Source organism: Lasioglossum baleicum, chromosome 11 (assembly GCF_051020765.1).
Source record: "Lasioglossum baleicum chromosome 11, iyLasBale1, whole genome shotgun sequence".
Classification (NCBI taxonomy): Eukaryota; Metazoa; Arthropoda; class Insecta; order Hymenoptera; family Halictidae; genus Lasioglossum; species Lasioglossum baleicum.
Window position 1 is genome coordinate 14,931,581 of NC_134939.1, and position 12,432 is coordinate 14,944,012.

The following is a 12,432-nucleotide window of genomic DNA, read 5'->3' on the forward strand; positions in this document are numbered from 1 at the left end:
TCATAATCCTGCGTTTATTGAAAATAGCATCTACTTTTACGGAGTTTCTGACGTCAGTGGTTTCTCAGTGCTTGAGTTTCAGAATGATGAATCATATCGAAAATTTTAGTCATCTTCTCGGCAATTATTCACAGTAGGGGATTTCAATGGCCTTGAAACATGTTATCAAGGTCCTCGTTCTGAACAACTTTGACCTATCCATCTTCGAACGACCTCGATTTGCGAGATAAGTTGTTCAGAATGATCCCCTCGATAACATATTTCAAGATCATTGATCAATTGGCGAGGAATCCCCTATCGTAAATAATTTCTACTTGTCCAAGTATCTGTACTTGTGTGGTGTCTCCACAGTTTACACCCTCTCAAGAACCAGCTCGTATATACGTACACACACACACAGTTCCAACACTCGTACATTACTATGTAATAAAAGCATTTTGAAACACGAAGCGTAACTTCATTTTGTGGAAACATTAAACGTTTCTTGTTCGAAAGCGTTCGAGTATTATTCACAAACCATTCTGTGTCCTTTAGTTTCTTCGATGTGACAACCGTCTGAGATATTTCATACAATACATACATTCTGAAAAAAAAAACAGTTGTAATTAAACGATTATACGTAGTTTTAATGGCTGACAGAGCGCTTTATCAGTTAAGTTTTTCGAATTTCTTTCTCGATATTGACTGACTGCTATAAAAGACTCTGCATAACACGTGTTGATATTCCACATAGCAAAATTTCTTAGATAGGTACTTAAGAACAAACAAAAAACAAAAAATAGTTTCCACCACTGACGAGTTAATCTTCTTTTCTTCAGCACGAAGCATTCCTTACGTAAATGTAGATGCAGACAAGAACCGCTGTACATTCGACCCTTCACATTAGCCAGGAGTTCTGGTGTAATTTTTATCGAGGGTGACAGTGTGTCAAAGTTCTGGTCGCTAAATTTTTGCCAAACATATTCAAATTTCAGACCAAATTTAATATTATTTATTTGTGTTCAATTCAAGGGATGCAGCATTTCTTCAATGTTTAAACGCCTTTGCTTTACAAACGAAGATTTCTAGCTTGATAAACGTTAAATATCTCGGCGACTAATGGTAAACAAAACCAGGCAACTATAAATTTATAAAAAGAAATGCTAAAGCAAGCGAAGGGTGAGTAAGAGGAGCTGGCAACGTTAGTGGGGATCGAAGCGGACATTTTGTTAAAGCATCATTGTTATATGTGTACAAACAAAGTGATTCTTTCATTTAGAAATATCTTGTTTATACAGGGACTCTAATGAATATAGCTCACACACGAAAAAGCAATTTAGATCATAAACTGATTCAAATTTTCAACGTGATAATGGAAACAGGCGAACAACGGTGAATGCGATTGTGCGTGTTTCATTCTGAAAATGATCGTCAGGATGAATGGCCCAATCGTGTTTCAGTGTTACAGTGTACCTCGTTTAAGTATGGACAGAACTGTCTCTTGATATAGCGAACGTGCGAAACAATACTTCTATGAAAATTACATAGCACGAGGGAACAAACTTTCTGTCGCTGGCGAACCCAATTTATATTAACAATTTAAGAGATATGATGGTCAATGTGTTGATTTCTTAAATGGGTCTATATATTTTCTGTTAGACCAACTATCAGCGTATTTGAGTAGAAATCTTTGATCTTAAGAGATGAAGAGAGATGTTATCCAAGTGTGGTTTTTCCGTTAGTACATTTCTGCGCGCAAAAATAATTGAATATGCAACACATGCAATAATTAGCTAATAAATGTCAAGACAAACTATCAAAAATAAAATTAAATTGTCGTGCAACGTAGCAGCACATTCAGAGATACTTTATAGGCTAAACTTCACTTTCGGGGATCAAAAACTTTGGACTCTGTCTGATATACTTCCGTAGATTTCGACGAGACGATTCCAAAAATGTCAGTTTCAAAGTTAGTTTACTTTGTCCTTTAGACATTTGACATATCTTTAAAAACACCAAAAAAAAAAAAAAAAGGAAAAACCCTCTTCGTCGCGACGAAAATTTATGGTCGCGGTCGAACAGATATTCAATGTGGTCAAGTTAGCTGGGACACCCTGTATACTCCTATAGTATTTTGATCTATATTGAAACGCAGTAGCCACACAGATCTACAAAGAACGTATGTATACAATTTCTGTTTAAAATAGGAACTTTTTTGAGCATCCTATATCTTAAAAAAAAAAACGTGGTAAAATGGCTTCTAGAGAAACGTTTGCCACCTCGTGCGGTTTAATTTGCATATAAGTATTTTTCGTAGTGCTTGAAGGGGGCAAGCAAGGGGATCCATGCTTGAGCAAGGGGGACACTGTATGACAGTTGGAACCGAGAAGATTGATTTCACATTTGATCTGTCGCTCATTTGTAGATGAACGGGATGTGCATGTTGCCGGTAGCGCGACGAGGTACGGTGGTCGTTGGTGGTAGTGGTTGCGGTGAAAAAGGTGACAACGCTGATAATAATAGCAGTAGCCCCTGTGGTTCGACTGGCGATGGTGGTTACAATAATGAAAGCGGTAGCGATGTCTCCGCCCCTCGTACGGGTACTCGAAACACTCTAAATAGCGGGGATGACGATATCAGTGGGTCTAATGCGAATCCTCGGAAATCCCTAACGGTAGAGGCACGTCCGTCTCGTACTCAGGGTATAAGAAAACTCCAGAAGTGTCTGAGTACTACTACCAACCATTACGAGGTGGATCCCTCGTCGTTGAACAACCTTCCAACGTCTTCGCTATTCTCTGGTCACCGTAGCACCGAGATGCGAAGCTATCCGCCGATCGGTCCGCAAGGTTCTTTGAACTACCAGAATATCCTCTCCAACACCAGACAGTATAACAGTTTCGGTAGTATCACTGAACGCAATTATCACTTTTTTCTATGCAATTCTATTACCTCTATCATACTAAAATTCTGTAGACCGTCAGATCTTTTTTTTTGTTTCTATGTTTACTGAATGAGACAAGTCTATTTCCTCTTCTAAGTGCTTTGTTTTCTTCGTTTCGTTGTTGGTTTTGATTTTACACTGTCAATAGAGCGATTCTTCTATGATAGGCTCCGCGCGATCGATAGAGACCAGAATATCTTGAACGGCGTTCTATTATCCAATCGGTACTCGGTGTCCGGGAAATTGTGGCACAGCGAAAACGGCAGACTAGACAAATGTTTCGATAGAAATGTAGATATTATATTTTCCTTTTTTTTCTGTGATGCGACGCTATAAATTGGAGAAATTCACGTTTCCATTGCGGTACAGAGAAAACGGCGAACTAGACAAACGTCTTATAAATATATTTTCCTCTTTTTTTCTGTGATGCGACGTCAGAGCTTTCGAAACATTAACATGTACAGCTTTTTCTCAAATACGCTCGCATTTTCTTCGACTTTTCTGTAGACACGTAGATCATCCGGGACGATTCAACTACAGTGACTCCCACTAATGTTCGGACACTCTTAAAAAGACCATAACTTTTTAAATATTGGAATATACGATTTGAAATTTTTGGAGATGTTAGAATAATTATTGGAAATGTTAAGAAAAATACTAAAACTTGTGTTTTTTGTCTGTGTTTTTGTCTAACGAATTTTTGTCTGCAAAAAGGTATCGAAACGTCGATTTTGTTTGACAATTAGCAAAATTGCTTTATAATTCGTAATAAACGATCGAACCGTTGCGCTGGAAGCATTTAAAAATTTATTAACAGCAAATACGATCGATAGAAGAAACATATTTACCAAATAAGGACGTTTCCGAAAAAGTGGGCGCATTTGAAAAAAGACGACAACTTGATTCATACTTGACAGTTTATATTAATAATGGAACGTGGAGTATGGTATGAAAAATACGAACTGAACCGCAGACGTTTCGGAATACGTACCAACAACGCAGGTTCGAAAGTGACAGACAATAGAGGCTCGCTTAACTTAACGAGATATGAAATTTTTATTTTTCAGCAACCGTTTGGTGTCGATGGTGACATCGCACACGATGAACTTAATTTTTTGTAAGTGGAGTCGTTCGTTCCGTTTCAAGGACACCTTCTCTCTCTCTTTTTTTAAAGTTTTAACCGACAACGTATATGGTCCGAATACGTGCCAGCGTAGCCCACCATTCGACGAGTGAAATGACCACACATAGTCAAAAGTTCTGACAAGAAAACATGCATGAATGAATTGTGCCATGTTGCAGCAGCTTTCAAGCTTTTTTTAAGAAAGAGAACAATTTTCCGTTTCCACCGACCGATCTTTTGTTTGCGATCATAATATGATTACGTAGCATCATGGAACAGACAGGAACGTCGCATACAAGAAGTAGACTGCACGGTCTCTCCTACACATGTACAGTATGTTCTCGTTTAAAATCATTTCTTTCGGAAACTACGTCATCGTTGACGATCTTTTGCATATTTTTCACGTGTTGTTACGAGGTGTCATCCTTCCACAATTTGCCGGATACCTTTTCTATGTCTGTGCGAAATGGAACAACCAAATCTCCTTTTCTAATCTGGAAATAATCGAAAACGTGTCGCGTGTATTTCAAATAAAAAAGATCTTTAAAAAAGATTGATCGTTAAACTGCGGATTTTAATGTAAATACATTAGCAATTATTGAAAAATGAAATACATTGTTATCCGACTTCCATTTCTTACATTAGAATCGCCTTGGAAAAATTCTATTTTGCATAAAAATCCGCGGGTTATTATTTATACTAGCAGTTGAAGTTGGTTGCCAACTGAAGAAGAGACGGCCGCGTCCGAAATCAAAGTTTGCATCCTTGCAATTATCATTTGTTGAAAATTCTTGTTACGAAAGATACTAATTCGTAATACCTCGTATTCCCTTCGAGTCTTCTATTTCGAAGTTATAAATTTTTGAGATTGAAGAGCATATTCGTCGCGCAACAAGCGAGAATGAAAAGAGAAAAATTGTAAGCTCGTGGAACGCTGTTGCGAAGATTGGTCTTCCGTTATCTCTCGTATCCTTTTCCCGCTGTGTCTGATTGATAAATACTGTCTGGTCTTTGCTGAGTGTCGATCCGTACCTTCGGCAGAATTTACTTCTCTGCATCGCATCTTTGTTTCTTAATGATCTGCTCACTCGCTCTTGATCAAACCACTTTTCTCCAAGACTACACGGAAATGGCACATCATCTAACTTGCGTGAATTTCTAGTTCTCACTCTGCACATTCGATAAAGATTACTCTACCGCGTTCTTTCCGACTTTTCCTCTTCTATCTGCCTTATTATTTCAGTTGACTATTTTTCTCTAATAGATGTGGCCTAACGATACATTTCAACTAACTTATTGGCTGGGTGTACGATGTATGGAATATCGGATATGCAGGATGTTAATGGAGATCAGTCACATTCCTTCAAGATCGATTCCGCCACAGTGAAATCCATATGCGCGGGATATACAATGTTCTAGAGTCGACAGATCAGGGGAATTCACTTGAATCGAGGGGAAATAGTTACCCTCTCTCCCTCTGCCAGTACCGGATGAGTCACGTGACATTATGACACATGCACGATAGAAATTAAACGCGTCACGTGCCGGGCCGTGGCGGAAGCGTGGGGGAATAGTGTCGTAGAAGGGGAAGGTAGAGTGTGGACACAAGTCTTGATCTGACGACTCTGCAGTGTTCCCTCTTTATAATGTAGCGCTTGTATTAATTAACCCGTATTAATTCAGATAGAACGTCTCTCGACTTGGTGAACATGTAGTCTTGTAGAAATATAATACTCTTACTTAACTAGAGATTATATTTTTATTTGGGATGGATAATGCAAATAGAAAGGAGCCAATCACTATAAAATAGCAGTAATTTAGCTGGGAGATATTACATTGAGAATATGTTTCAAGTTGCCGAAAATGGCTAAGGAAAATGATTTAGAAATATAAAATTTAGAATATCACCGAGGGGTTTTCAAAGAAAACATTTATTTTATTTAAGAGTAACAAGGAATTGTAAAAATAAGATAACAGTACTACGAAACAAGGTAAAATTTGTTGTCCTTGTCGCATTTTTTTACAACTTCGCGTATTTTACTTCTACTGATTCATATTGCAGTGATATACATATTTTGTATAGTTTTGAATGTTAAAGCGCTCTTATGAAGATGGAATATTATAGTTATAACTGTCACATTCAAATTAGACAGAAATATTAGTGCTTGCTGTGAACACCGTTCGTTATGGCTCGGTTTATAAGTATACGTTTACAGCCTAATCAACATACAGGATTTCTAAAGAACATTCATGTTGCCCCTACCGTGCTTTGCCTCGCGCGACTGCGAGGATACGGCCTCCTCATACCACAGCTGGGGAAAATAGTATGTTAAATAGTAAATAGTAAATAATCCCATTTATTTTTTACAGTGTCTGTACAACTTTGAAAATAAAATATTTTATTTGATGCAGTAATTTTTGAAAATAAAATATTTTATTTGATGCAGTAATTTTTGAAATTAAAGTATTTTATTTGTTACAGTAATTTTTCAAAATAGTATTTTATTTTAAGAATATATTGAAAATATTTGGACTTTGTCTTTATTTTCAATTTCAATTTTAAATACTATTGCTCAAAATAATGGTTCGCATTCAATAGATTTCCGAGTATAAATAGTTTTCTGGTAATAAGATGAACTGAAGTAGATATACGCAGTAATAGCAGCAATTAAACAAAAAAATAAAACAAAATGTGGCAAATGATATAGTTTCTTGTATTAAGTACCATTTCTTCTTCAAATTATTGCTAAAATAAGAAATATTAAATAAGTAATGCGATTTCTGAAAGTATTAGGTATAACGATGCAAAAAATAAAATATTCTATTTTGTGTTTCAGTTTATTAAAATAGAAATATTTTATTTTGTGGATGAAATTGTTAAAATAGAAATATTTTATATTGAGGTTCAGATTGTTCAAATACATAGAAGTATTTTATTTCGAGGTTCAGATTGTTCAAATAGAAATATTTTATTTCGAGGTTCAGATTGTTCAAATAAAATAATATTTTCTTTAAGCAAAATAAAATCTAAAATATTAAATATTATTTCAAATACTTTTTTCGCCAAATAATGCCCACCTCTTCCTGATACACTCTACAGGAGTTGGGTGGGGAGGACGCAGGAGTGGGGAGAGGAGTCATCTGCGACTCGCGAGCCGCAAGTTGCCCAGACCAGTCATACACTAACGATTAATACTATTTGTATCACTTGTGTTTATAACCAAATGTCGAGGTCTAACATGGCATTGAAACATTGATTTTATCAGTTGCTTTTTCACGAATATCTAAGCAGCATGTCACTGAAGCGCAGAAGGAAAACGTAAAAACTGGTGGTGCTCCGCGTTTTTCTGTTGTGAATCGATCTTAAGCGAATATACTTTGATCTTCATCAAGATCTTGTGTAGACGCGCGCGCACGTGCGTGTATGTATACCAGACGAATACGAAAACATTTAGACAGTTCGAGGATGTTAAAGAATGCCTTTTAGTGAAAGATGCATACATATACATATATATATTACTGCTACTGAAATTTCGTTTCTTTCTATAGAGTGTGAATTGTCTGTGCTCATTTTGACTCTACATTTTTCAGTTTTGGAATCAGGTCATCCTTTATGTTCGAGCTTTGAAGTGTCTCTGAGAGTGTGGGATGTGTCGAACTTGCAATAACTCGAGTAATGATTGATAATTACAGCTAATCTTTTCGTCGAAATAAATATATGATTAAATCTACAACGTTTATATCACGTGTCTGGTATTCGAACATTGTAATATTGTGTATAACAAGATTTTTCGAACTGTTACGTGTTAGAGACCGAATTAAAGAGATGGGGCTTTTTCCGCTCAAGGTGTACTAGAAAATATGACGTACAAATTTTCAGTAGTTCTGTTGGATACGTCCAATTCTACACACTCGGACAAGAAGACAACAAATGTGTGACGGTGTATTATTGTTACTAAATAACTTATTCGAAAGAAAAATGAATAAAGTGTAATCACTGGCGTCTTGCAATGTTTCGTTACAAACGTTTAGCTGTTTTGAAAATGCACAGTATTCCTTCCTTAAGATCACGCTTCAGTAACTTTTTTATAGTAGCGCCACCAACCCCACCATCCATTGCGCTAGTTAACAGTAAATGTAGTTTAGAGTGATAAATCCACGCATGGAAAGAGCAATCGTATTACTTTCTTGCTTTAAACATTTCTTAGCTAAACAGATTATCTGAATCCAACAGCGGGACTTGTGAGTTGCACTGATTATCTGCAGGCTGGTTTGTCGTATCAATTTTTAGTCTAAGTAACTTTAGGCCACGAATAACTGATTAACAAAAACACACGCGTATCTCATATTTCTCTCAGCAAAATGTGAAATAGACATTTCTAATGCAAAATTAAATACAAACAGGGAAGACGAATACAAGAATGTGTCTAGAGTCTTGGACAATCTCGGTAAAACCTTTAATTAGCTATGCCTTGATTCTCTTCCACAAAGATTCTCGTCTGCAAAAAAGGGGGAATAAGTTTGACGTCACTTATCAAACCTTATTTTCTATTATCACATTCTTAGCCCCAAGGAACATTCGATTACGGGAAAGGAATACTGTAGCACGTTTAAATTAATGTACACTGTATTTACGAGTAAAGTTTCTGCGACTATCTCGTAATTTAAAACCGACTGCCAAAAACTTTAAAGGGAAATGGTCGTTCAGATTGATGATCCTGGCGACATATTTCAAGATCATTGCCATCGTAGAGGAGATAGCGCATCGACAAGTTTACCGATTCCTAATTTATATTTCGTATTTTTGTTATAATTCAAAAAATTTCGAACGACAAGTGATTGCTAGACTGCATTTATGGCTTACGAAAATTTTCAAAAAATCCTAGAACATACAATCCGACAGACTCCAGCACGTTTTTTACCTATTGTAGGTTTACAAGGGCTACTATCGCAGAAAATAAAATTCTATTCGATTCCACTTCCTTCAAATTCCATAAACATCCGCAGTCTGGTGATTTCATGGCATTCTTTTATTTAAATTGGGTATATGGTCTAAAGCAGGCCTGGGCGACACTGGCTCGCGGAACAGACGTTGCAGGAGAAGGAGCAGGAGAAGGATGGAAGCAGCCACATCTGTTCCGCGAGCCAGCGTCGCCCAGGCCTGGTCTAAAGGATCCTAACACCTTTGACAGCACACATGCGCTTCCATTTGTCCGAGTGTGTATTTCCAAGGGAGTAATATCAGTTGAAATAAGGTTCTAGTGTCTCAGGACTTGATATATATTTTACGAAACGCATTGAAATGTAATTAAGCCGAAGTATAATCTCTGCGTGCCTTCCAATTTCGGACGTAGAAAATCGAGAATGACATTTAGCGACAATGTGTTGTACTTCTGTGTAACCAGTTTAGGGCACATCGCCGTGTGCTGCTTTAACGTTAAACTATTAATCTTAACTACAATCTCCGCCGAATTGAATTACTTTGAAACACCGTATCCTTTGCTATATTCTGCGCGCCGGCGCAGACTTCTCTGTGAAGTTAAAATCAGTTCATCCGATCGACTTGATGAATGCTGAATTGAATGAAAGATTTTATTCTGTGAACTATCCTCTCAAGAGAGATACTAGTCGTCATAGTCGTTGTTGTTGCTGTCGCTGTTATTATTATTATTGTTGTTGTTGTTATTGTTGTTATCGTTGTCGGTGTGATTATTGTTGTTTCTTGACATTGTCGCTATCAACACGACACACACTTTGTTGATCGTTTTCTTTCACACTCTGACCGACTCTCTCAACGCAATCCTCTCTCTCTCGTTAATTCATTAATAAGAACGCTACGTGTCAGAGATGTGTATTGTAATAGATGTTGCATGCCCGTTAAACGCATTATCGGCGACCCTTCCCTTGTTCAATATATAATTTTCCATTTATTGTTGGGATTGCTGGTCGGGTAGACAAATATGACAGTTCGTTTCAACGATCAAGGAGCTCGAGCATGTCGTCGCTTGAGAACATCACCACGGAAACCATCAGCTGCCTTACGTTCGCAGATTCCTATACGAAGAAAACTGGTATGTCGCACATGTTCTTCAGTCTTTAATATTTTCATCTCAACCTCGAAACTTCCTACAAAATCATGATTAAGGGGGTAGTCTCGTTTCTCCGGGATTGCAAGGGTGCGGGATGCGCCTTCTTATTTCTCTTACTTCTTATTTTACACTAGTCGAAAGCGCTAGATGAAAGATCAATCTATGCAGCGATCGCCCTCAAAAGTCCTATCTTTATGTTAAAGTTTAAAACATAAAAATAGAACTTCTGAGACCAGTTGCGGCCTAGATTGATCTTTAAAGGCGGGATCTCTTAAACGCGTCCAGATTCAGCTGTTTGCGATCTATACTCCATTTGCTGTGACTTCCTGTTGTGCATCCTGTTGTGTCGGGACGCACAAGTTTGCGTTCGTGAGAAATGGAGTATAAGAGTCCTTAGGATCACAAAACGTCCAGACACGCTTAGGAGATCCCACATTTATCTAGCACTTTTGACTACTGAAAAACTCCATCACCTGACCTTGGTTTCAGAGTACATATCGGGAGAAATCGTTATTTTCTTAAAATTATTGTGAAAATGCATAAAATGATTAAATTGTCTACAAGAAGAATTTTCAAGGAATTGATCAATAAAGTAGTGAATGGTCCTAAACATCATCAATTATATATTGGGTTGGCAAATAAGTTCGTTCGGTTTTTCAGGCTGGAATAAATCACAAAAACCGAACGAACTTATTTGCCAACCCAATAGCTATATTGATAACAATAATGATACTGCTATTGACACTTCTCTCAACTGATTAGATACCTGTCCGGTACCGACACTCTGGATCGGAACATCGTTAGGATCTATACAAACGGTGATATTTAACACGCCCGCTCGTGCAGACCGACACGCTCACCCAGTTGTTGTTTCTACTTGCAGTAAGTGGCATACTATTCCTATTAAAATCACTATTGAAGCGTAAACTTGCTCTACTACATTTCACGTTACGAAAAAGGATGTACAAGATCATCGTTTCGCAATTCTTTCGTTTAAAACATACAAGATTTCTCTTGGAAAAATCGGTATATCTCCAGAGATGATAAATTATAGTTAGAAGCATAGGCTGATCCAATAATTGTAACAATAATTGTAATAAAACCTGCATCGTAACTACAAAATTCGTTATAATAAAAATATGATATAATATAACGATATAGTAGTTAAAATAACGTCGTTTTGTCTTTTGCAGATGGATCTACTTTTAAGTTAAAGGGTTGTATTTTATCGATAGCCTTCCTAGACTGTAACGGTGCCCTGATTCCGTACTCGTTCGAGTCCTGGAAAGACGACAGCGCGGAGGGCAAAGATCGTAACAGTACGTTCCGTTACTAATTTAGAATATTCAATAATTACAATACTTGATAATAAGGTATTTTCAATAATATTTTGCGATTTATTATTATAGAGAACCAAGGTAAAAGTACAAATACTCGGATGTCACCGTCGATGACTACACAAGCAGCTGCAGGAGATGGCTTCGAAGATCGTCAATTCGTTGTACTAGTGTCGGAGAAGCAAGCGAGGGTTTTGGCGTTACCATCACAAAATTGTCTGTATAGACAACAATTGGCTGAAACTCATATTGTAATTAAGGCAGACATTACTACTATAAAGGGTGAGTAGTCACCTTTTCAGATTTTATTGCAATATGTATGTACTACTTGTTAACCTTCCTTCTCGATACATTTGTTTACACATACAACTGTATTACAATTGAATTACTCATAAAATTGTATTGCACATTTTATTTGACACCGTACGGAGCGGGTCAGTGGAGTGGGGGTCACGCGCGGGGGCGGGTAACGGTTAAATTCATTAATAATTTATATTTCCTAAACGCATACGCTTTTTTAAAAAATTTCTTTTAAATATTGCATTGTCATCCAGTTCTGAGCTATGTTTAAAATTTCAAGTCTCTCTAGCTCATCGGGAAGTTAGTCTAAAGTCAATTGCAAAATTTGTATCGAACAAACAAACAGACAAGAAAGCGAGCTAATAAAAAACGTGGTAAAATGGTATTATCTTTTTGTCCACAGATAATGTTTGTCTGGTATGCTACGTTTCAAATGGGCACATAGCTACGTATAGTCTACCTAGTCTGAGGCCGCTGATAGAAGTCGATTTCCTGCCTCTAATAGATTTAAGGTAAGACGAATTATAATTTCATTAAGTTAGCTTTTCTCTAGCATTTAACAAGGCAGATAATAATTATATTTGCACACGGTATATAATAATGCACTAAATGCTATTGCAACGATGCAACACTGCAACACTTTATTATATTATCGCTAAC

At 37.0% G+C, this 12,432-nt stretch overlaps 1 protein-coding gene across 9 annotated transcripts in view; it reads left to right on the top strand.

Moving 5' to 3' along the window:
• Positions 1-12,432, top strand: part of Tomosyn (syntaxin-binding protein tomosyn) — a 98,636-nt gene that overhangs the window by 72,670 nt on the left and 13,534 nt on the right. For 4 of the 9 annotated variants that reach the window (XM_076433550.1, XM_076433554.1, XM_076433552.1 and 1 more), the window contains 5 exons: positions 9,992-10,117; positions 10,898-11,017; positions 11,329-11,454; positions 11,545-11,754; positions 12,176-12,284. In XM_076433550.1, the coding sequence (XP_076289665.1) occupies positions 9,992-10,117; positions 10,898-11,017; positions 11,329-11,454; positions 11,545-11,754; positions 12,176-12,284 (691 nt within the window). Of the gene's footprint in view, positions 1-2,404; positions 2,883-9,991; positions 10,118-10,897; positions 11,018-11,328; positions 11,455-11,544; positions 11,755-12,175; positions 12,285-12,432 lie in introns of all 9 variants that reach the window. The other 5 variants (XM_076433551.1, XM_076433558.1, XM_076433559.1 and 2 more) reach the window with 2 other exon arrangements.